The sequence below is a fragment of the Fringilla coelebs genome (genome assembly GCF_963513975.1).
Source record: "Fringilla coelebs genome assembly, chromosome: 8".
NCBI classification, from domain to species: Eukaryota; Metazoa; Chordata; class Aves; order Passeriformes; family Fringillidae; genus Fringilla; species Fringilla coelebs.
In genome coordinates this window covers 20,945,645-20,973,619 of record NC_140066.1, presented here as the reverse complement: position 1 = coordinate 20,973,619, position 27,975 = coordinate 20,945,645, and the positions used below count along the sequence as shown (strand labels likewise).

At 36.4% G+C, this 27,975-nt stretch overlaps 1 protein-coding gene across 1 annotated transcript; it reads left to right on the top strand.

The window, feature by feature from the left end:
- Nucleotides 1–838: 838 nt before the first annotated feature.
- PDE6C (phosphodiesterase 6C) lies at nucleotides 839–25,930 on the top strand (the record flags this gene model as incomplete). The annotated part of the gene is made up of 22 exons (XM_084210006.1): nucleotides 839–1,318; nucleotides 8,719–8,871; nucleotides 8,977–9,066; nucleotides 9,294–9,434; nucleotides 9,924–9,998; nucleotides 10,087–10,151; nucleotides 10,258–10,324; nucleotides 11,052–11,099; nucleotides 11,306–11,455; nucleotides 12,120–12,263; nucleotides 12,348–12,416; nucleotides 14,575–14,721; nucleotides 15,085–15,192; nucleotides 15,299–15,408; nucleotides 17,454–17,541; nucleotides 19,070–19,170; nucleotides 20,280–20,387; nucleotides 20,957–21,020; nucleotides 21,794–21,868; nucleotides 22,010–22,093; nucleotides 22,966–23,119; nucleotides 25,863–25,930. 22 exons carry the CDS (start codon nucleotides 839–841, stop codon nucleotides 25,928–25,930), a joined length of 2,589 nt encoding a protein of 862 aa, XP_084066132.1.
- Between the last annotated feature and the right edge of the window lie 2,045 nt (nucleotides 25,931–27,975).

Genomic DNA, 27,975 nt, shown 5'->3' with positions numbered 1-27,975 from the left:
CTGATTTTATCCTTTATTTTGCTTCTCTCTTTTTGAAGGAAAAAAAAAGAATAAGCCATATCTGGCTGTACTAAGTCATATTCTAATTCTTTTATTCCATCTTCACCTAGGTAAATAATTTGAGCACTTGAACAAGCTCAATCTTCTGTAAGGTCTTAAGGATTTCACCCATTTTATTCATGTATAGCTTTATAATTATTTACTTTTAGTAATCCAATTTCTATCATCTCCTGACTATTTCAAGGAAAGCTAAGTTCTACCCTTTAAAAGATTTCTCCATAACATGCTGTTTTCCTGCCCTTAAGTGCCTCTCACAAATACACATGTGTACATCTGTGCACGTGTATAATGTGGGGTAAGGATCTGGGTGGAATTTCTCATATGAAGTTTTAATAGGAACTTCTGTGCACAGCACAGTATATATACAGTGAATGAAGGAGAGAACATACAGGTACACATGTCTACACATCAGACAATTTTATAAGAATTAATTGGTTAGTTTAAAATGCTAAAATGGCTCCCTGAGGATTTATGAGCTAAGAATGCTCAGGGGTTTAGTGTCCTGACATCTCTTTAATTAGCGGTCTCCAAGATCTCACACTAAGAAGATGCTAAGCCAGTGCCTTCTGTCATATCTCAAGAGTATCAGAAGGCTTGGAAGCCACAGAGGAAGATGAATGTATTATGTCTGTGAGCTATACAATATGTACAAAGTACATTTTTCTTACTAGGTTAGGACTAGGGTTAGTGTTTTCTTACAGGTTAGGACTTCTTGCTGCCATTCCTGCTTTGACGGTGATGCAGTTCTAAAAGAAATCCTAAGAAAAATCCAGCGAAAATGGGTGAGGTAAATAAAGATGCCGTTGAAAAATACTTGGAGAACAATCCCCAGTTTGCCAAGGAGTATTTCGACCGAAAAATAAGACCTGAAGTGGTGGGAAGTATCTTTAACGTGAACCCTGGAGATGTGAAGGAAGGAGTCAGCTTCAAAGACATGTCCCGTCTGGAGGAGTGTAACATAATTTTTGAATTGGTGACAGAAATTCAGGATGAGGCATGTGTTATGGAAAAGATGGTGCACAAGGCCCTGCAGAGGCTGGCACAGCTGCTGGCAGCTGATCGGTGTAGTCTGTTCATTTGTCGTTCCCGAAATGGTACTCCAGAGGTAGCCTCCAGGATTCTTGATATCACTCCAACTTCCAAATATGAGGAGAATTTGGTGAAACCAGAAAATGAGACTGTTTTTCCTCTGGACATCGGGATAGTGGGATGGGTTGCTCATACCAAGAAGTTTTTTAATATACCTGATGTGACAAAGGTAAGTGACTTCTCTTGGGGAATGGGGTTCTGTGCATTCTCTTCTTCCTGCCCAAGGTTTGAGGTATAAAAGTTGTTCTTCAGAAAAATCTGAGGCAGAAATCCTGACCAATAACATGAGAAAAGCATCAGCAGAGATGGCTTGAAATCCAATCGAACCACATAAGGTAGCCTAGTTAGGTGTTTTCAGTGTCCTTGTAGTATTTGTAATGTCAATGACTATAATAATGGAGGAGAACATTAGTTTAATAGAGACCATTAAATACCGGAGTTTCTGCTGAACAAGGCAGGCTTGTATTCTGTTTTCCAGAATGGGTTTGCAAGTGTTCTCTGATATCATTTCATGCTGCCATGCATGCATCTCTGAATAATTTAATTTGCAGCTTTTGTAATGAAGATGTATCCTTATTAGTAAGTGAATGAGGACAGAGAAAGATGATGTCAACATACATATTCACCTTTATGTCAGTGTTTGATTTAAAATGGGTTTGATTTTGAGTATGTGTCGATCCAGGGCTTTTGTTCAAAACCATCCATAGAAGAAAATTATTGACTCAGAGCTGTTCTGACATTTTTGAAGTTCCTGTTGAATCTGCGCTAAATCACCTTCTTTCTTTAGGGTGCTGATAAAAGTTTATTTATTACATTATTTATTAATTTTATTTAAATCTTTATTATTATTATTTATTACAAACATTAATTAAAATGGTGAGTAACAAAAGTGAAACTCACATGTGTGAGGTCTGCTTTAGAAAATGCTCTGAAATACATGGGGACATGTAGTTCAAACATGCTTTGAATTTTAAGATTTCCTTAAAAATAACTAACCTTGCATCATCAAATGCTGGCATCTTCATTTCTTTTTAGACCTATGTTGAAAATCTGAACATAATCAAATGGTGCTAAGATAATTATCAAGATGACAGTCTGGATTTGCAGTATTTCCTATACAGTCAATTTAAAATTTCAGAATATTTTAGAGATAGAAACCACTACAGTGTCCTAAGTGCCATGTAAATAATCAAAATATTTATACACTGCAATTAACTATGTTTTGCAAGAGGTAAACAAAAATTAATACCTTTTATCATGCTAGAAGTTGTAAAGGACTATTTTTAAAGCTCAGAAAAAAATGAATATTTATATATAGGAAAATAGCATTCCAATATACAGTAAAGTGCCTCAGATGTAAGTAGGAATCACAGGGGCAAACAGAAGACTGACTGATTTGAGAAAACCATCAGTTCATTTTCAACTGACCACTAATATCCGTTCTTCAATGGCTGCTGTTCTGACAAGAAGTGTCTGATTTATTGTCTCTTACCACCACGTGGGGAGATTGGAGGATAATCTGTCCAAGTTCATAAGACTGATTACATGAGAAAAGATCAGGAGGATCAGGGAAGATGTGCCTCCTATCAGACACTGCACTGCTTCTTAATATCTTTATGTCAGAGGTGCCCAGAGCAGGGCTAACCAAATATTTCTGTGTTTGCAATAGGATTTGTTCAAAATTTTGTGACAAGTGTTATTTATACATGCTTAAGTACGAGAACTTTCCTGTCCATCTAATCCTGTTAGGTGTTTTGCGCTCATAAATTAATTTATGTCAGCTGAGTATCTGTAGCTATTCAATCATTCTAAAGTAATCTTTACTTAGGCACTCATTTACTCTTTTAGGATTACTGAAGTCTATGCCACTAGGCACACATTTTAAAATGCAATTCAGCTAAGGTCCCATTAATCTAAATTTGGTAACTAAATATCATTGGAATATTGACAGTTTGTTACATAATTGCAAAACTCCCAGAGACTTCTCTGGAACCAAGGTTTGATATTTAAAAACAGCTCTAAAGGTCTCAAAGCCATCGGGATTTTCATTCTTTAAGTACAAAAAGTCAGTGTCCAAGTTCACACTCCTCACACAAGCAGATCTCCCAATTATGTCACCAGAATCTTTATCTCCATAGCAAACCCAGAACTTCAGCTTGAGTCACTAATGTTTAAAACATATAATTAGTCCATGGCAGCAGAAATATGCAGCCACTGAAGTCTTTATCATATTTCAGAAAGGATAATATATTTCAGAATGGATAATTATTTTTCAGTTCACTACATTGATTTCAGTCAAACAAGATTGTCTGCTACCCAAATTATGAACAAAAAATGACAGGAAGAGTTAAGCCAGAGGAGAATTTTTCCCCTAGTGCCTTGTCAGAATACAAAATGCACAATGATTATTTCTAGTTGGCTTTAGTACTTTAAAAATGCTATTTCTATCCACTTTTTACTGTTGACACAGTCCATATCCAAACAGCATAGTGTTTTTTAAGTCTTAAGTACATGACAACATTGACAAACGCATGGTGTGACATTTTAATGCTTCAATCATTACCCCTTTATAACAAAAGTAAATGCAATAAAAGATCACAACAGCAATAAATCATTGAAGAATAAATGACTCCAGTTTTAGTGCCTGGTAACCAGTTCTTTAGGGATTATCTCTTTCTAACTGGAAAGGTACCAATAAACGTGAGGAAGCTCCTCATCCTGACTAATGCTCCAGAAAAGAAAAGCGGAGGAAAAGATACAGACCTTTGATAATTAACTTAGTAGTCAGTCTCCTCCCCACAAGATTATGGACCTGTTGACTGTGAGAGCTAATAGTGTTTAATCCAGGATTTCATAGTTGTGAGAAACAGGAGGCCAGGCAGGACCATTACCCTAATAATTCATCTCACATTATTCACAGTGTATAGCAGATTATGTGTCTCAAATATTACAAAGTAAAATAATAGGCCACAAAAAATTTGATATGTCCATTAATATTCTTTTAACAGTAACTGATAACACGGACAACATTATAAAGCAGAGTACAATTACCTTACATTTTTCTATTTAAATTATTGCACTGCTCCTTTCGATTCAAAGGTATTTGAAAACAAGGATTTAATTAAGGACTGGAAACTCAATAAATAATATTATTTCTTTTAGTTGAGTATCATAAAAATGGTGGGGAAATGCTTCAAGAGAAGTGAAGACTTTTGAATTACATCTATAAAGGAGCTGAAATATTTTGAGGCTGAAATAACTAGCCCTCATTTTTAGAGGCCTTGCACTGGAATTCACAACCCCCAGTGAAGTGAAGAAACAAGAGACATGGGAAATTCCAACTCTGATTAAGCAGCCAGAAGAGTGATTGTTGTGGCATCTAATTTAACCACTGGAAACCCATGGTACAAATCAACTTAAACACATCTTCAAGTTGCAAGCACTGGTATCATCCCTTTGTAAGCTGATCCAGCTTCAGAACAGCAGCTCTACCCTTTAACCCAAGAGTGGGAGAGACTTTAATTCCAGGCCTGTCTAAACTGACAGGAGTTTCAGATTAATGTGGATGTTCTGGTCCTCAGAGTCCAGGCTGTCTGAGGTAGCTTTTTGCACGGGAAGAATATGCACTGTAAATGTTAATGTCTGCTCCTCCATTTTATCTTATCTTGAAAATTAACACCAGATTGTCAGAAACTCATACTCAACAAATATTAACTGGAAAAATGGAAACATATTCCAATCTTCTATAATGGCAAAGATTTAGTCAATTTACCAGAAAGTATTTTAATATAGGAACGCATTCCTATTCATTGTGCCTTCCAGAAGAAAACCCCAACTAATTCTTCCCTTTATTTACTATTCTAACAGGAAAGTCTCCAAAACGGAAGGAAAAAAGTACATTAAAAATGAAAATTAAAACCTCCCTTTTATCTAATTTTCTTGTTCCATGTGAAAAATCACTTGATATAATACAAATCCAATTTCAAGAAGTTGCAAAATAGTTCCTATATATGGCAGATAACAAGCAGGCATTTCAGTGACATAACTCTAGTCATGTTGACAACAACAAAGTCAATTTGTTCTGTAATGCTAGTAAGTTACATCTAAAATGAAATTTACATCCCTGACAATATGTAATTTTTGGAGTGTGGCCTAAGAAAGGGCCAGGTAGATGGTTAGTATGTGTTTTTTCTTTTCTATTCATACTCAATTATATCATTATGAAACAAAAACATTTGTTGAAATTAGGCTAAGTAGAAGTAAGAGATGAAGCATTATAGCACATTAATACCAACTATCAAGTGGTTAAAATTTTGAGAAATTTGAGCCAATGCAAGACAATCAGTGGAAGAACAAAAGATTGGGAAGAGAAGACAATACTGTAGAATGACCAGAAAGAAAACCAGAAACATGTGGAGATGGCACAAAGAAATATGTGCAGTCTGAGCTCATCGATCCCAACCAGAACCTCCCACCCAACAGGAGGAAAATAGTCATAACTGCAAGGGGTCACAGTAACCTCCTCTTCCTCTGTGCTTTACAAGAGGAAAGAGGAGGAGGAAAACAGGCATCTGCTGTCTTGGCCCTATCACCTCACCTGCAGGATTAAGTCTTATCCCTTGTGCGCTGGGTCACTTTGCAGGGAGGAGTGGCTGGACAGCTGCCTGGCAGAAAAGGACCTGGGGGTGCTGATCAACAGCAGCTGAACATGAGCCAGCAGTGCCCAGGTGGGCAAGAAGGCCACGGGCATCCTGGCTAGGATCAGAAACAGCGTGGCCAGCAGGACTGGGGCAGAGATTGCTGCCCTGTACCAAGCACTGTTGAGGCTACACATTGAATCCTGTGTCCAATTGTGGGCATCTCATTACAAGAAACATATTGAGGTGCTGGACCCTCTCCAGAGCAGGGTGACAAAGCTGAGGGAAGATCTGGAACACAAGTCCTATGAGGTGTGGCTGAAGTAGCTGGGGGTGTTGAGCCTGGAGAAAAGCAGGCTTAGAGGGGCCTTATCAATGTCTACAAATCCCTGAAAGGTGGGGGTCAACCTCTTCTCCCAACTAACAAATAATAGGATAACAGGACGTGCCCTTAAGTTGTGCCAGGAGATGTTCAGATTGGATATTAGGAAACATTCCTCCATCAAAAGGGTTGCGCTAGCTGATGTGCTAGCTTGACTCTGGTGCTGGCTTCCTTCAAATCTGGATATGTTGCATATCTCAGGGCCTATTTAAAGAGCTGATCATTGTATAGTAAATGGCTTGGAATCTCAACATTAAATGGAGTTAGTAGGAAATGGCTGCAAATGTACTACAGTCAGGGAGTTAGCAGCAGATTTCTTTTCCATAATTTCTCTTTTAAAGCCTGTTTTGTGATTTAACTGATAGCTGAAAGTTCAAAGCATTGCTCTAAAAGATAGTTTGATTCATAAGATTAGGCTCAAGTAGACTTAAGTGTCCACATTCATGTAGTCATGGAAGCACCAAGATGTTCTTCTGGCTGTGGTACTGCAGACCACATTTCTTGCTTATTCATCTATGAACATGATTTCTTAGATATTGTGAAAAGTGGAAAAAAGAAAGCGCTTATACTCCCAAGAGAAAATATTTTTACAACTCTCTTGGAAATAAAGGCTTCAAAACTCCTAGAAATTATGTATAAAATATTCAGTAATGAAAAGCCTAAATCTAAGCACAATGTTTTGCTTGTATATGCAAATCATGGGAGACAGGTGTCTTACTATGTGCTGTGGGAATGCTGCCAATTTATTAGAAGGTATTTTTATATTTCTGCTTCACACTATCTAGGCATAGGATGGCTTGTGGTTACTAAACTTTCTGTTTATTAACAGAGACTTGTATTAAAATGTTTCTATCCTTTTCAAAAATTGCATAACCAAAGTGCTTCTTCTGAACCCTTCTGGTCACCACTGCTTGTACCTTCATTCTGGCATTACTAAACAAAGTAAGACACAGCAGCTGAATCCTGCTGATTCATCTCATTTGGTGTCTACAGATAGCTTTTAGGTGTTTAGAAATCCAGGAGTGTCTGAAGTGTTTGTTTATTTATTCCTTCACAGCAGAATACAGTACCCTAAACCCAGGAACCTGGGCCTCGCCAGGATGCTAGATGCTTAGTGACATAGAGGGACTTCAAAACAGGGTCAACTTACCTGTCTAATTTACTGCAAAACCCGAAACTCAAAACCACACCCAAGTCCAGAATGGTTGTGTCGGTAGATAACACATTCCACAGAAAAGTGAATATTTCCATGTAATTGCATACTTGTTTAGCAGGCTGCAGGACAGTATTTGATTCTCACACAGAAGAGACAGATTGCCTGGCACTTTCTCTGGATGTCTGTTATAGTAGATGCTCGTATGCATTTCTCTGAGAAAAACAGAAAATAACAACTCAGGCAGTTTGATGGTAACAGAGAAAGCGTCCCATTTTCACATGGACAATATATTGAAAAGTGGCTACACTCTCTAGGGACCTAAATAGAGCCTGATACATTGAATGAGATTTATGGAGATGACACCGACTGTCCTTAAAAGAACCAATTCTCTGCAAGAGAGCCCCGGGCATAAATACAATATTTAAGAGTTACTTGCAGGCATTTAATTTGCTTCACTGAAATGCAGCCCTAGAAGGAAATATAAAATGCAAACATAAAAGATGGACTGCCTAAAGACTATGAAAAACAAGGAAAAAGCCCAAACCCTAATATTTTGATGACATAATAAAGCCTTTAAAGAAAACACCAAGAATTTCTTGGATATGAGACAGTTATCCATGAAGCATGAATTAGCTTCTCAATATCTTTACATTAAAAAAAATTAGAATAATAGCTTTTGCTAAACCCTCCTCAGCATTTAGTTTGAGGATGAAAATGTAAATATGGAATATTGAGTTGTGGCTCATTCATTAGTTACATGGCCTTATTCCCACAGGATCACACATTCAACAAAAGCAGCTCTGGTCCTATATCCTATAACTATAACCTCTCCTTTCACCAAAAGAGCCTGTAGAGCTGGGAGCAACAGGGATGGGAGTGTGTCAGACAGGAAGGAATAAGAAGCAGGTCAGCTGGGTGAATACTTGCTGGGGATGCTTCTCTGCCATAAGTATTTTATACAGGACAGGAGATACTTTTAAATATTGTATGAGGGAAATGCATAATGAATTTTACTTACTGAAATAATAAAATAAAAATAAATATTAACATAGCTATGAAGTAATTCTCTAAAATGCAAGCCATATAGATTAGATTCCCACAGTCACAAGATCATATATTTCCCATATATTTAATTCCTCAGTGTTATAATAAAGACCTGCACAAAACTTGGTTTCAGAAGCTATCTTCATAACCAATGCCTCAGTTAAGCTTGTACATATAACTCAGCAAGATCAAGTTAAGTAATGATAGTGGGTTTTTTCAAGTATAAACTACTGCGCTGTGAAACAGTGCTCATAGCATTGCGAATTTCAGTTTCCAAATAAAAGGATCATTTGCTCTTGGCATGGTAATTGTTGTGCGTTTAACTTGTGATTTTTTTCCCTTTCTTTCAGAACAACCATTTTTCTGACTTCATGGACAAAAAAACTGGTTATAAAACAGTCAATATGTTGGCAACTGCAATAACACAGGGTAAAGAGGTGCTTGCTGTTGTGATGGCACTCAACAAATTAAATGCCCCTGAGTTCTCAAAAGAGGATGAAGAGGTAAAATGTCACAAAATAATTCAGCTTTTAGTTCAACAAGTTGTTTGAGTGACTCTATATCTTAATTTAATGCTTTTGCTTTATTTTTGATCTTTGTATTTTTAGGTATTTAAAAAATACCTCAACTTTATATCTTTGATGATAAGAAATAATCATACATCGTATCTCCACAATATCGAATCACGAAAAAGCCAGGTATAGAAGCATTTTTTAATAAAAATACTTCATTTTTCTCTGAAACAATTATCATTCCCACTATTTTATAAACTTGCAATCTTATTGAAGTAAGAATACAATCTATCTTTTTTGAATTTGTTAACAGTGATACACCTTGTAATTTCATTCTGGAATGCCTAGGATTCATATGTTTATGTTTCCGAATTGTTCTGAACATTATCCTCTTTCTCTTTTGTTGTAAATAGATGCTTTTGTGGTCTGCCAACAAAGTATTTGAAGAGCTAACAGATATAGAACGACAGTTTCATAAAGCACTGTATACCATTCGAATGTATTTGAATTGTGAAAGGTACTCTGTTGGTCTGCTGGACATGACTAAAGAGAAGGTAAAAACTATTTTCCCTACTTAGAAACTCCTAATGTGAAGTCTCCAAGACACAAAGTTCCCATGCTTTCTAACCCTTTGGGATAATTCATTTAAAATCTAGAAATGTTACAAAGATTACATGCAAAATATAAATATGGCAAATGATACAACCAAAATAAACATAAAGTCCAATTCTGAAATAAGTTTTCATATTCATAATTCCATGCAAGAAAGGGTAGAGGTACAGGACTGATTATTGCTTTAGAAATATCTACCTGCTAAAAGAACAATTAAGCTGTACAACTATTTAGGGATAAGATTAGCCTGCAATTTCCTGGCAAACATTTGTTTTCTGGAATATAATTATCAATGTTTTCTTAATACTATCTGAAATAGGACCACTGTAAACTAAGTAGAAATAAAAATCAAACTGTAATACACAGATGTGATGTTATCTATGAACACAGAACTGACTTTTTTCCTTTTTCCCTGTGTATCATTTTCTCAGGAGTTCTATGATGAGTGGCCAATCCGGCTGGGGGAGGCAGAACCTTACAAAGGCCCCAAGACACCTGATGGACGAGTGAGGATATTAATTTTTCTTTTTACAAATCTTAAGTTTTATATGGAAGTTCTACAAGTCACTTAGATATTTTCATCTTTTTATTTAGGAAGTCAACTTTTATAAGATTATTGACTATCTGTTACATGGACAAGAAGAAATCAAAGTCATTCCGTGAGTACTCACTGGCAGATGGTGAATGTGTGGCAATTAGACATTGCTGGGATAGAATAGCATGTCTACATTGTAGAAATAAATTAATTTCATTGTCTCTCAAAAGGTCACCTCCAGCAGATCACTGGTGTCTTGTCAGTGGATTGCCAACATATGTGGCTGAAAATGGTCTTGTAAGTTCATAGCAAAACTAAAAACTAGCATTTTAAATCATGCAGTTGTTCTGACTGAACAAAAAAACACTCAAACCTCCCCATGTCCAAAATCCTCTACAAAAATACCATGATGCTTCCAGTGCCTTTGGTTCCCAGTGAAATCATTTTAATCAGTATTTTGGATGGAGGCAAGGCATCAGCACAAATGGTGAAAACAGCAGGATAATTTCCCTCAGATTGTGATTATATCAGAGGAATAATATGTATGTCTGCTGTCACTTTCCTGGCGTGCTAAATGTCACAAAAAATGTCAAAGTAAGAAAATCATCACATGCAAGGTTTTAAATTTTTCTTAATTTCCTATGTCTTCTTGCATAGACATATGTAAATCAAAGTCAGGATGTATGACAACTATGGGTAATCCTGTAACATTTTTAATAAAGCCCTTAGTACTCAATTATTTATTTCTAGAAACCCCCATGCCATTTTAAACTGGAAGTGATTTTCTTAAGCATTATGCTTTTGCACTGTGAGACACTGAGGGACTTTGCTACAAATATTCCAAAGTTATGTCTGTTAGAATAACCACATCTAATTTAAGAGGAACAGTTTTAGTTTCTGTAGCTAGCTAGGATGCTCACTATTGTTAGCTTAGAAAATAAATATTCCTTTAAAAAATATTAGACCAGGTTTTGATGCACATTATATTCCATTTCAACAATGTGTCATTTTCTTTATGCTGCAGATTTGTAACATGATGAATGCACCAGCAGATGAATACTTCACATTTCAGGTAAATTCAGTAATGTTAATAATTATAAATTTTGTAGAAAAATATTCTAGGGCTTGCCACTAATTGGTTATACATTTGATTGTATAAACAATTTCTCATTTGATTCTGATGCACAAAAAAAAAATTCTTGTTACATTGCTTATGTCCATAGCTGTATTATTACTTTCAAAGAAATACACATTTCCTGGTTTTTTGTTGTCCTACAGAAAGGACCAGTGGATGAATCAGGATGGGTTGTCAAAAATGTCTTGTCATTGCCTATTGTCAACAAAAAAGAAGAAATTGTGGGAGTTGCAACGTTTTACAACAGGAAAGATGGGAAACCTTTTGACGAGTATGATGAACAGATCACTGAAGTAAGCTTAATAGGATTAGAGGGTTTGAGGAGATATGTGGTGTTAAAAAAATATTGCAGTAAAAAGTTATTTTTTTATGTCAAAAATTTTTCAAATAGGCCATATTAACATCTAGCCAATTGTCTATCTTCTTCACAACACAGTTTCTTAAGAATATTTTATCTCGCTTTATAAAACTGAAAATTTTTGAGTGATCATTTACATTCCAGTGATAAACAAAAGTTGCTTACAATTTTACTTTTAATCCTTTGACTTTTTAGTCATGGTCAGCATGTCCTAAGTAGCAGTGGGTAAGCAGGTATGGTGTGCTGCTTGCCAATGAATGCCAAGCCTGTGACCATGGAGCATTCATAATCGCAAGCACTCAGACAAGATAAGATGCTACATGGTGTACATAAGTCCACCCACTTGTTTTAAGCTTCATAAGCCTTAAAGCCCTGTAAATAAAATGGGAATATTAATTACTTAATGAGCCAAATGTCATTAGAAGCTGTGAGTGCTAACAGAACTGGCTGAAGGAAGATAAAGGCCTATAACAAGTAGAGTGGCACCTTCCTTTTCAAAGGGCATAAACAGAAATGGGACTTTAAGAAAACTAAGTGCAAATTTTCAGGTTTATTCTGTTGTCATGGCATCATCTCTGCTTTACTTGACTTTGTTGCAGACTCTCACACAGTTCCTGGGGTGGTCTGTTTTAAATACTGACACTTATGACAAAATGAACAAACTTGAAAACAGGAAAGACATTGCTCAGGAAATGCTTATGTACCAGACAAAGGCCACCCCTGCTGAAGTTGAATCTATCCTGGTAAGTTTCTGTCCACAGCCACAAAATTAAAACAGGAAACTTACTAAACAAACCCTCAATTTTCTTACTCTTTTTCATTTTTAGAAATACAAGGAGAAACTGAATGCAAAAAGTTTAGATGAATGCGATCAAAAGGATCTCATCAGGATTTTGGTAAGTCATTAAACTGAAAATTCAGGTGGTGTATTTATAGCAGAGACTAATGTGTCCTCATCACTGAAAAGGTTGCGTATGGTGAAATCCTGATGAATACAATCAATGTTAGCTATCAGTTCCACAGGCTAGATGGAGTTGATTTAGTAACACATCCTCAACCTCTTCTGTCCTTCTTTGTGCAGACCCCACTGCTACCCAAAGGGAAGCGTTTTGTCACAAATGTACATCAAGACACTTGGACAGTCAGAGTAACATAGACATTTTTATATTAATTAACATTTAAATTGTTATATTTCTTAAAATATTCATAGGGGAAATGCTATATCTATAAGTGAATTTAATTTATTTAACTCTGAAAATAAAAGAAAGGGACATTGTGGTGAGGCCACTTGCATTGTAGGTAAGAGAACGTCGGTAGCAGTGTCCAGTGGAACAAACTTACTTTCAGATTTTTTTTTATCCATTTCCATAGGCAGAGAAGTCTAAAGACTATGACCTGTGACTCCACAATGACAAAACAGATTTGACCTAATGAGTTCTCTCCTCTACTACTCTGCTAATATTGAAACAAAAATGAGTTTGTAGTGCAGTCTTCTGGCTGCCTTAGTATTTCAATCTAGAAAGGCATTGTCTTTGAAAGAAAGCTCCTATTTTTGCCCATTTAGTGAGCTTCAACATCCTGGAGCACATGAATTGGCCTACTTTATCTGAATAAACCTCAAATTCAGAGCAATGACGTGCTCTGAATGAAAACACTGAATGAACTTCCACTGTTAATGGATCAAAACAGAGCTAGGTTGAAGAAAAAAGGTCAAAATACACACAAATCTGTTGACTTCCAGTACCAACCACTTCCCATATTTCCTCCTATTATACCACATTTGCTAATGTAGACATAGCCATAGGGAAAAGATCTCATTGAATGCTTTTAATAATGTATATGTGCATGGTGGAATGCATTGGTGTTAATGTTTTACTGGCTTCCACACAACAGATGCTCACACAGCTTGCAAGTGGTGAAAAAAAAACATCAACAGACAGTGTGTAGCTTCACATGCCTTTTAAAGGAAATTTAAATTAGCAGCATGAAAATCTACAAAAATAATAGACATTATAAAATTTTTCCATGGGTAGAGTAAAATCTGATTATTCTGATACAGGCTCTAAATATAAAAACATAATACTGGTATGAATTTTTAAATCTACAAAAACCAATTTGTTCTTTCAACATTGTGGAGTCACAAATTCAAAGGTCTAATATCTTCTGCACTGCCAAGGCTACATGCAAGTGCTTTATCCTATTATAAGACCTGGAATCCCAGATAACTAATAGGATAAAGCAGGTGTTTCTAGATCTGATGATTCACCAAGTAATGGGTCTTAAAACAACCCTGGTCTAGGTTTCTTTGTCCTTGATCTCAGATCTGTGTAGATATAATGGAAAAACCCAGACAGAAGGAAAGGGATGATCAGCCTTATTTGTTGAAATATATGCATACATTCAGTCGTATTTTTTCTTTCTCTATAAAGTGAAGATCCTTTATGGACTATTGAGGAGGAAGGGAGTAATTGTGACAATATAAGCTATTTTTTGTGTTGCATCAGACTTTCTTGAAAAATTCTTGTTTGGATTAGAACACATTCTTTAAAATAAGATATTGCTCTCTCTAGGCTTTGAGAGAGATGAAGAGTGTTAGACAATAGTTCACTAATAGCACTATTACCAGTTAGGCTATTCAGTGTGACTCAGTATCATATATACAAAATAGGCAATTTAATTTGGTTGAGAAAAGGATGAATGTAGCCTTGAGATCAGGCTAAAAGTGGGAGAATCATGGGATTTTATACCAGGGAAGAGAATTTCCAAGGATCAAGATTTCTAAACTAAGGAAATGTTGAGAAGGTTACAACACATTTTGTTGGAATTCAGAGTAGGAATTGCCCAAGGCTTTTATCTACTAATTTTGAGAAGAAAGTCAGCAGTATCATGATTGTATTTCATAATTTAATACACATTAGTTCATACTGACACCTGAGACCTTTGAAGACATAATAAGCATACTGTCCTTGAACAATATTTCTACTGAAAAAAATTAAAAAGCTTTTCTAGCTTGTTCTTGACAGAAAACCCCTCGTTTTTGCTATTTCCTAACAGAAAGAAGAATTACCTGATCCAAAAGATTTAGAACTGTATGAATTCCGCTTCAGTGACTTCCCTGTTACAGAGCATGGCCTGATAACTTGTGGAATACGACTGTTCTTTGAGATAAACGTTGTTGAAAAATTCAAAGTCCCAGCTGAGGTCTGGTTTATTTTTCTTGTTTATATTTTTTTTAATAGAAGAAAAATATCTGGTTTTATATGCTTTAATCTGAAAGTAGGCAATACTAAAATATTAATGGTTTGTTTAACAATATTCTATTCTCAATGAAATGTTTACATATTTGTCAGAAAAACATCAAATTAATCCTGAATTGTGTAAGGAATTAAATCCATGTGCATCTATGTAAGAAAAAACTGCTGCTTCCATGTTTAATTTAATGAAAAACATTGTTTTCAAAGAACTTGCAAAATTAAATAATTTCATAGTATATTCTAGTTATTTAATGGGAATTCCTTTGTTCTGTTTCAACTAACAGCTGTCTGTTCCCTTTTGTCCCAACAGGTCCTTACAAGATGGATGTACACAGTCAGGAAAGGTTATCGGGACATCACTTACCATAACTGGAGACATGGATTCAATGTGGGACAAACAATGTTTACTCTGCTGATGGTAATGCGGCTAATATTAACCCCAAATTCATTAACTAGTATTCTTTCAACTACAGATTGAAAATTCAGGAAGACATAGGCTCAGAGCTATCTGTTTTCTTTTACAGACAGGAAAAATAAAGAAATACTATACTGATTTAGAAGCCTTTGCCATGGTTGCTGCTGCTTTCTGCCATGACATTGATCACAGAGGGACCAATAACCTGTATCAAATGAAGTAAGTATAAGTGATCAAATATATGGAAATGTACTCCCCTTAGTGGAAAACAAATTTTAAAATGTCACAACTTGCAAAAATATAAGGTATCTATTCCATACTCATCTGGCATGAATAAATAAGTATGCTACAGAAGATTTCTGCCCCAGAGGACTTCAGGCAGCTGAAACATAAAGAAAAAATGCAAAGTCAGAATCTTAGAAGGATCTCCTGAAGCTGCAATCCATTTTTAAGACTCTAGCTTTTTAAAACTCTAGCAGTGCTTGGATTGTAGCACACAGAGCCTCACGTGCATGAGCACACAAAGAAATTAGTAAAGTAAATTAAAATCCATAATTGGATTTCTTTTTCAAGACAGGGCACAAGCACTTTTCTGGAAAGTGATTCAAGATGTGATATAGACAAGGGCCAGTCCAGAGTGAGACAGAATTTTTTGCTCTGTTTTCCACTGTCTAATTTGACTAGTTCAGCTGTTCTTCCCCACACTGTCTCCTGATATAGGTCCTTTCCTGAGGTGTAATCTCCTATGTTATACAAAAGTCTGAGTAAACAAGCTTGAGTTCTACTGCTGGGTCCACAGGCCCAGAAGTTAACACATCATGAGGTTCAAGCTTTGCAATTCATGCTGTAATATGTCCTGAGAAAATAGGCTAAAGGATTTCTTTGTGATTTTTACCTTGTTTGTTATGAAAAAAAAAAAAAATTAAGTAATTTAAATTTTCCCTTGTACTAAAACATTATGTATCATGGTGAGACCTACTCTTCTCCTGAGGAGTGAACATCCTACCATTCAGTATTTTATGTGATCTGTGTGGGCTTGTTTCCATGTGCTAGCCAGGGAACACATTACTTAGAATGTCTTTTGTATCAGAAGATCACACTTTTCTGGCTAGTTTCCACCAACCGTATCTCCAGAGTGATTGATCCTACCCCTCTGACCCTGAATCCACTGCTCACATTTCAGCCTTTTCAGCCTGTGTGCTAGAGCAGTGACGCAAAGGGATTTTCTGATTATTCCCAAGGATTCTCCAGGTGACGTAGGAAAGAGAATGACAGATGCTGATTCTTATTCAATGGACTGCCTCTCATCCAAACAAGTTTAAGGGGGGGTTGTAGCGGGTTGGGTTTAAATCTTTCCACTGTGGTCTTCCCTAGATGAAAGCCCTCTACATGAGGTCATATGCAGTAAAGCTATTTATAGAACTCATCAGGCTTTACCACGACAGTCCTAATCACATCAGAAAACAGGGGTGCCATGTAGCAATGCACCTTGGGTTATCTGGGAAACAGAGCTATAAATCAAGGGAAAAAGAGGAAAATGCACTTAGAACACGTAGAACTGCCTGGAGCCCATGTAAGTAGGAAGCTTCTCCTTTTGTCTCACAACCATAATCTGATAAAGAATTTTCTCTTCTTGAAGCTTAGTCCAACATCAGGGGAATGCTTTAAGATCTGTGGTAAAATGGAACAAACCTGACCTATCAGGACTTTTGCTGTCCATAAAAAGGCAATTTTGGTGGAGTGAAGTAGCCCAAGAGCATTAGAGGAATTAAACTCCATTATATTGTGTGGTGCAAAACCAGCACATTCTGTTACTTTAGACTTAAGTTACAGTTAACTAGAATCCCAGGGCACACGGCCCAGTCATTACAGATGTACAAGCCATGCAGCAGAATAAACACTAGAAGATGGATAAAGGCTACTTTTAAGGTACCTAAAAGGAGCATAGATTGAACAAACAGCAAAACTGAACACGCAGGACAAAATGAAGCCATATTTTAAATACCAATTTTTTTGAGTTTTGAGGCATCTAACAATGACTTTGACTTTAATGGGCACTGACACCCAGTGCTCTCCAAGTTCCATCATTACCCAGTCACAAAAATGAAGGGAAGCAAGTTGGGGTTTTTTCTCTTCATCATACCAATAGCTAATTTATACAGATTACACTATCATACCAATAATATGACACCTGAGTAAAAACTATTGCCTTCAAATTATATTTATATATATTAGACTCTAAATAATTGCTTATTTTTCCACAGGTCAGCTGCTCCCTTGGCAAAACTTCATGGCTCTTCCATTTTGGAAAGGCATCACCTAGAGTACAGTAAAACCCTGCTGCAAGATGAGGTATGTCATGGACCTTCTGCTCACACCAATCAAAACTGAAGATCCAATTAAGTTACAATGTTCCAAATTTCACTGGGTCTCATGCATTTCTCTAGGTCCACATAAGAAATACTAAAATTCAGAAGTTTAAGACAAATTTTTATGCATTTCCCACTTTTAGAGAAACATCAGTGACTCTGTCCTGGAACAGATTCACCTCAGATGAGAAGCTTCTCCTCTGGGCCTTGCTCACACTCCAGGTTTTTTCTGTTTGCACAAAACAGCTGATATTGAAACCAAAGCAGAAAATGTAATATATATATAAATATATATATAAAATCTTGTCATTAAGCGGCTGTGCCTGGTTTATGAGGTCTGAATTCAGCCGCAGGCTCTGGCAGCTGAGGAACAAAAGATGTCCATGGAGAGGCCCCTTGCCCTCAGGCCAAGACCCGCCCCACGCCCCCCCTGGTTACCAGGGTCGGGAATGGCAGGCTGTGGGCAGCTCCATTACCGATGTTCCTGCACGGGCAGCCGTCCCCAGCTGTCCTTCCCAGCAGCGGGGGGACGCTCCCGCCGCACCCCCAGGCTCAGCTGCCCCTCAGGGTTACCAGGGCCGGGAATGGCAGGCTGTGGGCAGCTCCGTTAGCGATCTTCCTGCACGGGCAGCCGTCCCCAGCTGTCCTTCCCAGCAGCAGGGGGACGCTCCCGCCGCACCCCCAGGCTCAGCTGCCCCTCAGGGCCCTGCTCCTCCTCTGGGCACCGGCCACCCTGCCCTCAGCGGTGTCAGGCTCCGTCCTGGCTACTGCAAAACACACTATTTACACTCTCTGCCATGTATTTTGGAGGGTGGTTTAACAGCAGGGCATGCACATATGCACCCCTTCCATCCGTTTTTTGCAGCAGAAGGGCAGGTGCCCACTTCACTCTCATTTTCCACTTCTAATCCCTGTGGTGATGCTGTTGTCTGACCTCATGAGGCCACGGAATAAATCCTTACACGAAGCAGCAACACTATATTAATAAAAACCCTAGAAGGTTTATGATATGAAAACAAACAAACCTTTCCCTTTATTGATGGTGATGTACTTTTGTCAAATGTGAGATGCCAGGGACTGACCCCTGCTCTGGGGCAGAGCTGTTGGCAGGACCTCTGGAGGCTCTCACCAGCAGCATCACTGTGCCGTGGCTCATGCAGGCCTCGTATCTCTGTTAAAGAAGGAAATAAAACCAAGACATTTAGAAAAATGCTCTATGATGGTCTCATTTCCTTTGCCTGAGGAAAAGGACATTGCACATACCATGGTAGGTCCCATACACTGCTGCAGGCAATTGTGCCAACCCAGTTTAACAGGAAGGGAAGCCGGGAAGCTTTAAAAAGTCAGGAAAATTAGGTTAATGGAATGTGAATTTTTAATTTTATCATTACTTTAATTTAGGGACTGTAGTTGGCCAATTTTGTTACCCTACTCCGTGAGACAATCTGTATAGTACAAACCAAAGACAGTGTTATAAAAGGAATTGAAATCCTAAACTTTCCACCTTGCAGAGCTTAAACATCTTCCAGAACCTAAATAAGCGCCAGTATGAAACCGTTCTGCACTTATTTGAAGTTGCAATAATAGCAACTGACTTGGCTTTGTATTTCAAGTAAGTACTAAATTCTGTATAACTTCCTACTGAAAAAAATCAGCCCTATTGAATGTATAACTGTTGTTTTTAGTTGTTTATATGCAGCATACCAAGATGTTTATATGCAGAGAACAGAGCTCTATTTAACATTGTCATTGAGTCTAAATCTTGCAAAAACCAAGACATTCTTAGTTTGATTATAAGCTTTCAAATTAGAAAATGGATGAATGTATATAATACTTAGTAGGTAATACATTTAGTAGGTCATTCCAATATACATTTAGTTACAGCAAGCACTATATTCCAGAAGTTTGGATTCAGTAACCGTAAGGTTGCGTGCATGTGTAACATTTAACATACCATACAACGGATACTCAGAGTGAGCAGGAGCATGCTGAAAATTAAAAAAACCTGTCAGACGTCCACTGATCCCAGTGCTAAATATGCCAAAGACTCCAAATTTCAAACTATCAATTCTGTTCTTAAGTTAGTGAATTAGTATGCTTTAATAATGGCTAATCTTAAAGATATGTGGAGACTTGTGTTTTATGACTGGGACAATTTAAAGTCAGAGGACAGGTAAAAATTCAGGAAATTGTTTAACAGCAGTTATTAAGATTTAGAGAAGAGTAATTCCATTATTTCATTCATTCAAAGCACAAACTAGAAGATTTATGAAGCAATGGCAAGACAGGCTTATGTTTTTGATAGTTCTTTTCAGTCAAGTCTTAGTAACTCAGGATTTTTGATGGGAGGGAGTGGCAGAGCATCTATTAGTATTTGCTTCACTTTTCCCAATTCAGTATGTTACAGGAAGTAATGAACATGTAATGCTAAAAATGAGAATGTCACCTCAAAGAGATTAATCTGAGGAGGTAGGAAATCGGTTGTTTCTTTGTCAGGAACTCTGACATATTATTTCACATGCCAGACATATGTAGCAAAATCAAAGTGTCTAGATTACCTAAAAAGTTTGCATTCAACAGCAGGGAGGTATTACTTTGATACTACTATGACTAGGATGGTACTTGGGAAAAGCACAAATATAATAAATATTATTTTATATTTAATTTTTAATGCAGGAACTCACATTCAGTAATATATGCTTTACTGGTCTGTTTTAACAGGAAAAGAACTATGTTTCAAAAGATTGTGGATGCAATTGAAAAAATGGAATCAGAAGAGCAGGCAATTAAGTATATATCAATTGACCCAACGAAAAAAGAAGTCATCATGTAGGTGGATAATATTTTACTCCTTATTCAATCAATTATCTAGGACTAGATTTTAAAAGAATCCCCCTTAACATGCAAATTTGGACTTAGTGCTATTGTCTAATGATGAGCACAACCATGATTTTAATTTGGAAACCGATGCCTATAATCTTCTTAAAATGTGCAAAATATTATTTCATTTGGCATCTTAAATTCCTTAAAACCTAGACCTTGTATTTTTTTATAATCATCCCAGCACTGGATAGTTAGGGTTGGTAGAGACCTCTGGAGATCATCCTGTCCAACCCCTCTCCCAAGGCAGGGTGACCTAGAGCAGATTACACAGGAACTGGTCCAGGCAGGCTCTGAATGTCTCCAGACAGACCCCACAACATCCCTGGGCAGCCTGTTCCAGTGCTCTTCAACCCTTAATGGATATTTGTTCTTCCTCATGTGGAGGTGGAACTTCTTGTGGTTTCATTTATTGCCATTGCTCCTCACCTTATTGTTGGGCAGCACTGAAAAGAGTCTGGTACTATTCTTCTTGACACCCAAAACTATACTCTTTGTTTTGGTTTTTGTTTTCAAAGGGCTATGATGATGACTGGATGTGACCTGTCTGCAATAACCAAGCCCTGGGAAGTGCAGAGTAAGGTAGGTACTTTTGAATTAGACTGCATTTACTGCATTTACTCTCTGTTTTATTGCCCATTTGGTGCATGATCAATTAAATTAAAATATTAACTTATTATCACTTGCTGCATATTTAAGTACTTGTTGCTTCCAGAAAAGAACCTCTACCTTTCTGTCACTGTGAGTGTAGGTGGTCAGTTACTTTGCAGCTGTCAACCCTTCTCTACTTGTCCTTCCACTAAAACTGGCACTGCTGATTCTGGCAGCTGTTCTAACTACACTTAAATATTACCCAATTATTTCTTTACTAGACAATTTTGCTACTTTTTAGCTATTTTTAAGACACAGATTTAACAAAAGAATGGTTTGAATTGTGTCTGTAGATCTTGATGCCATTGCAAAACAGCTTAAACACTAAAATTCTGTAATACAGAGTGGTACATAAGTACTTAAAGTACTCCAGTATTTACTGACCATCCTGCTGAAGCTCATAACTTAGCCTTAGAGGAATATGTTTTAACAAAGCATAATCTAAATAGAACTGCAAATACTTGTTCTTTTTAGTTATACACATTACTGGTATTACAAGACTCTTATGTTGCTAATATTGTCTTGTTTCTGTGAGCAATAACCTGTTATTTACTCAGCAGGTATCAAAATATCGCTAGTGACAATTTTCTGGGAAAAACCTTAAGTACAGCAGACTGTAGGTCTTTCTGCATTTTCTGGAAAGCCTTGTTCTGTTTAAATTTACTATTTTCCACTGACAATTCCACTGAATTGTACCTCTTCAGGTTGCCCTCATGGTCGCAAATGAATTCTGGGAGCAAGGCGACCTGGAACGAACTGTGCTACAGCAACAACCTATTGTAAGTACTAAATAATTTCACTGTGTTAAGCAATATTAACTGTTATTAAAACATTGAATAAATGAACTATGATGTTTATGAGATCACTATACTAAAAAGCATGATATCTACATATTCTAAATTACTGCTCTTTTGTTCTAGCCTATGATGGACAGAAACAAAGGAGATGAACTACCTAAGCTCCAAGTTGGTTTCATAGACTTTGTGTGTACATTTGTGTACAAGGTAAGAGTAACTGGTTTTGTTTTCCTGTTCCAGCAGTTCTGATGGCACAATCAATGATAAGATGTTGCAGTAAAAAATTCTAGACAGCAGCAGTACTCTTGGTCACAGGGTGAACCCCTATCACGACCATCATAATTTTTCAGTATTTTATTACATCAAAGAATTGTTCCCATAGAATAAATTCAAGAGATGTGAAGCAAATTCATAAAAGAGGAAGACCCCAGTGAAAGTTCAGGGTGCTGAGGATTTGTTATTGCCTGGAAAGACTGAGTTACGAAGTCCAGCTTGATTGTTCCTAGTCCCATTTAACATAAGCAAGCAAAGTGGATAGTTACAGAAAGCAGTTAAGAAAGCAGTTAAGATATTCCCTATCACAGGATAGGGAATATGAATATGCAATATCTGGGGCATGCAGATATGCAGTTTCTTTTGTAAGGCACTGAAATGTCTACATTCTTAATCCCTGACTAGTTTTTAATATTATTCAAAAATACCAGGCAAAAATGTGATTTTTTAACATTCTCAGAAATATCCTCATCTGCTTGGAATATATTACAGGATAACAGACTTTTTCATTGTATCCTGATACTGATAATCATATGATAAAATATGTATCACATGAATCAGGCTATCATATGTAGGATTAGAGAAGATATTAAAAATGTGCAACATATAAATACAGTATTTTCCTTAACAGACTATGTGCACAATAGGGCATTATTATTCAACACGATTATTTCCAACAATGTGCCTTGGAATTAGATATAATAGAAGAATTAAATGTCTTCTCAACAGTATTTCCACAATTTCAGACTTAACAATTAATCAGTGCTTACAAATTTCTAATTTACTGATTTCAATTGCTTGCACAGGAATTCTCGAGGTTTCACAAAGAAATTACACCCATGTTTGATGGTCTTCAAAACAACAGGGTTGAATGGAAAACACGAGCTGATGAATATGAAGAGAAGATGAAAGCTATTGAGGAACAAAAGAAAAAGGAAGAAGAAGCAGCTGCCCAAAAAGGTTAAGTAACTTCTGAGGTTTTCATTTACATATATTTTTATGGCAGTCAACATATTCTCTCTAATATTCACACATGCAGTGCAGTTGTGCAATATTAAACTTTATGCTAATGGTATGCAAGTTCTGAATTAGCCAAATTAGGTTTATCTTTACTTGAAAGAGAAGTAACCTTTAAGGACTACACAAATCCAGTACACTGACCTAATTTTTTGAACTGCAGAATTATATAATATGACCACCACAAAAGTGAAGGGAATGTAACATTTCTTCTATCTAAAACTTGAAATTGAATGTAATTAAACCCTTGCTTATCTGAAACAAAAGATATGTATCAAAATTCTGCATGGCATCAGCACCAAATGTATTCAGGTGCTTTGTTTTCAGTTGAAAATGAAAAACATAAGGGAACAGAGTATGCATCTGGAACATAAAAAACCAGTGACAATCCCCACTTCTCTTCCAAGTTTAGGATAAAGCTTTTGGCTCTAGTTCCCTACCACCAGTTTCTTGGCTGAAATACACTCTCTTGTATAACAAATTCAACATTAATCTTCCAAAGACAGACCAAGTCCTAAAATTGGAAGCATGGTTCTGCATAGCATAACCTAGAAGAGAATCTGATTTTACAGAAACTTGAAACCTGTCACTCAAGTGTAAGAGTGAAATGAGTCAGTGAATTTTATTCTTTGTATTGCATGTGGAGCAGCTACAGCTCTGCCAATTGATTGAGATGACTGAACCGGTTCAAAGATGAAAAGAATCCATGTGTGATTAAAACAGTGATATATGATCAGCTAGTTTGAAGAAGAAAAGTTAGTTTATTCTGTGTTTCACACATCTTTAAAATATAAAACCGTTCTGAATAATTTGTTAATCAGTATCTGCGGGAAATAGGTGAGTATTCTTCCCATTTCACACAAAAGAAGCTATTCAAGGCTACCCATCAAGTTACTGTCAGCAGGTGAAATAGTTATAGGCTCCTATAAAATTGACACTAGGTTACAATAAAAGTAAATGTAAAAAAAAAAAGTTGTTGCAAAGTGGTATAAGAAGTACAGTAAGTTATATGATTTAATCAAAGCAGATTTCTGAAAGAGTTTAATAGAATGAGTCAAATATTTCAGTCTGCTCACACTGTGATACTACTTACACACATTTTCACAGAAATTCCACCCTCCTACTTGCACCCAAGTTTATTTTTAATTACACTTTCATTTTTTTGAAATCATATAACTTTATTTAAGATTCATTTATTGCTCAGAACTAGCTGGTTGTCAGTATAAAAAAGTACCTTTTCCTTACACTGGAACATAACCATCTGAACTTTACAGAAATACCAGCAAAACAAAACCAAACCTGGGACCTCCTTATACAACTTCAAACCTCCGTATCCATTGGCTTTCTCATCAAAGAATACTACCAAAAAAAGTTACCAAAGTTAGATCCAATGCTCCTCAGTATAAGCTTCTTAAATAGAAATTAAATAATCAATTTAGGAACAGTCAGTTAATTCTACTCTCACTTGTAGTTAGGACCATCCTACATCACTGGTATTTGGAATAGCTTAAGTCATTGAATTAAGAAATGTTTTCCTTATAAGAAAATAGGAAACCTTACACAGGCAAGCACGGACAAACTGATTTGCAGAAGCTAAGAATCTGGCCTTTGCATAACATAACTGGCAACACAAAACATAAGGAAATTATTCTGTATCCTTTAAAAAGAGGCACAGGAATGAGGCCATGGGCATTTGTGAAGAACAGATCTGACCCTGTCAAATCAAGGCCATGTAAATATATGGGTTTGTTAAGTCAGTTCATACAAACAAAGATTTGATACATGCTGAACCATGGTGGTTTCTCTAGAACACATTGACCTGGCTATTCTTAGCCATTCAGTAGACACAAAATAAACATGTTTGCTGAACCACTACAGTGGAAACTTCAGAACTGAAGTAAAGCAAAATACAGTATTAAACTGAGAAAATCAAATACATAGTTAGTAACATAGTGTTGATTATATCCACAAATTACAGAGGGTAGGACACTGATTATGTGACATGTTTCAATGCAGGTGGAAAGGGTCGAAAATGACCTAGTAACATGGTGATCCACAGCTTTCAAATGTAAGTTTTAATTCTAATATCAGTATCTTACCTTAAATGAATCTGGAAATGCAGTTTATTACATTGAAAGAATCTTAACGATGACCAATGAACATCTGTGGCATCATTTGAGAGAGAGTAACAGAATCAGTAGCTATAAATAAAAACATGAGAAGTGTCTATCTCTCTCTTAATTAGTATTTACAAAGGGATTCATGCAGGGTTGGAAAAAGGTTTATGCAGTTAGGTCAAATTAAAGTTTTGTATCATCTGCTTCAAAAATAGATTCACAGATTATATTGATTCAAGAGTTTCTTTCTTTTGCATGGCTTGCATACCTCAGTTTTGTATGTGTGGGACAGTCATATATTTTAAATACTGAAACTTTCCAGTAAGAGTGGTTCAGTGTGTGTTTGGTCCCTTGAGAAATGTTGGTATCAACTCCTACACTATATACACATATGTATATATAATGTGTCATTGTTTCTTATTCCAATATCCCAAACAAGCAGTGAAATTTCAGACAGCCAAACATACATAATATGCATAAAATAAAAGCAGCACTCCATAATAGGGAATTAGAGCAGCTAAAATTAACAGAAAATACTCATTTTACTTTCCTTCCTTGTTTTTTAACAGAAAGTGCTGCTGCAGGTGGTGGAGGAGGTGGCGAAGAAGGAAAATCCAAAACCTGTGTAGTTTTGTAATTCTTTGTCTCAGACACTGTTCCTGCTACAAGAAAAGACATCTAGAAAGAACTTCAATGAGCCCCAGTGGATTTCTGCTTTGCATAGAATAGTATAGATCAATCTCTTAATCCTCTTAACACTTGCCATTTGTTGGAAATAATTTTTAATGGATTTTAAAAAAACGGTTACAATTAAAAACTGGAAAAAATAATGGTGCAAAATGAGTTAACTGTGTGCTCTAGGTATTTTTTCATGTCATTCTATTTACATACAGTACTTTAATTAAAATATGTAACTTCTACACACTGTCCAGAAAAAACATAAATAATTTTGACAGATGTTATATGAAATTACTGAATGAAACCTAAGATGTAAAATTCAAACCAAAAATTGCAATAGTTGTAACTTTGATATTTAGATTTTTATATTATGTATATTTCCTTAGTCTGTAACTCTGTCATTTTCCTTCATTCTCAGTACTATATCAAGTCCTAGAGTAAAACATTTCTTTCACTTTAGGAATGCACACCACAACTCCCTAGCTCTTATCTATAAAAAGCAGGTCCATGGTACACTGAATTTTTTCCAGAATTAACAATGATAGATCTGTAAATTATAGCCATTGTAGCCTTTTGATCATATGCAAATGGGTCTCCCACAGTTCTTAAACTGACCAGCTTTTATTGTATAAATGTAAAATAGCAGACTACAAACATCATACTTTCTACACAAGTAAAAGTTTACTAAGATACACCAGCATATCTACAGCAGGATCTGCCTTCAAGGGCATTTTAAAAGGCTCATGTACTCCCAGTGCATCTCTTTCAAAATGCAATAAATTAAAGTATTTGAAAACCAATTAACTGGCATCAATTTAATCTTCTGAGGGAGAGCGAAGCAGAAGTAAAGCACATCATTACCTGTGTTTCTACAAGGTAACAAGAAACCAAGTAGACAGACTGCACACAAGTTAGCTCTTCATGAACGCTGACCTTCCCCCCAAGCCTTCGGAACGAGTCCACTCCGTACCTTCCGCTCGGGAAGCCAGCTGCTCCTGCGCATGGAGGAACACAAATGGCCACTACGTTAGACACAGACCTGAGTATTCACTGGAACCAGTTTCAAATCTAAGGAGATGGATGTCAAATGCAACTCCTGCAATAGAGAAATTCAACATTCAGACTCAATCCTGCCACTTTTCCTGCTCCTTTGAACAAAGCAGAGCTACACTTTTTTTTTCCTCTGAAGGACCCTCTGTATCCATACGGAAGAGCGATTTGCTCTTTATAAACCTTTCTAAGAATGCTCTATGAACAGAAATACTGTGTACATTTATCACTCAAAATTAAAGGAATCCACAAAAAAACTCCAAACACAACATTCTGACTTGTAAATGAACCAAATATTTTATGCAAACAGTTATGACATAAAACTGGGTATCACGTTAGTTTCTGTATTAAATGCTGCTGCTAAAGAAAACCATTTCAAGGTTGTCTGATAATGTAATTTTATTTAAACTGTATTAAATTATGTATTTAAGATGTATAGTGTAACTTTTTATAACTGTATGTTAAAGACCCAGAAAGAAGCTAGTTTTTCAGAGCATATAATTAATATACAATACTTGAAGCAACAAATATAGCAACGCAGTCGACAAAAGCCCCTTGGGGCAAGTTGCACACGTTTAAGCAGATTGCTGCAGATTGGATTTGACTCTCAGCCAAGCTTGCAAGATGACAGAGAATTAACCTTTAAATCCCCCTTCTTACCTAAAGAAGCCTTCATGCAAGGATACGTTTATTTCTTACTCAAGGACGCCCTAAATATGTCCTTGTACATTTATTATGTAAGTACAAAATGTTTAAAATGTAATTATAGTAAATAATATTTGTAAATAGAGATCTCAACTTATTCATATGAGTGCATGTGAAATGTTCATAAATACACTATAACCAACTCTGCTGTCACAGTGTCCACATCAAATACTTACTAAAAATACTTTCTACACCTACAGTGAGAAGTACTTATCAAAAATATATTTTATACAACATTAACTTCCTCAG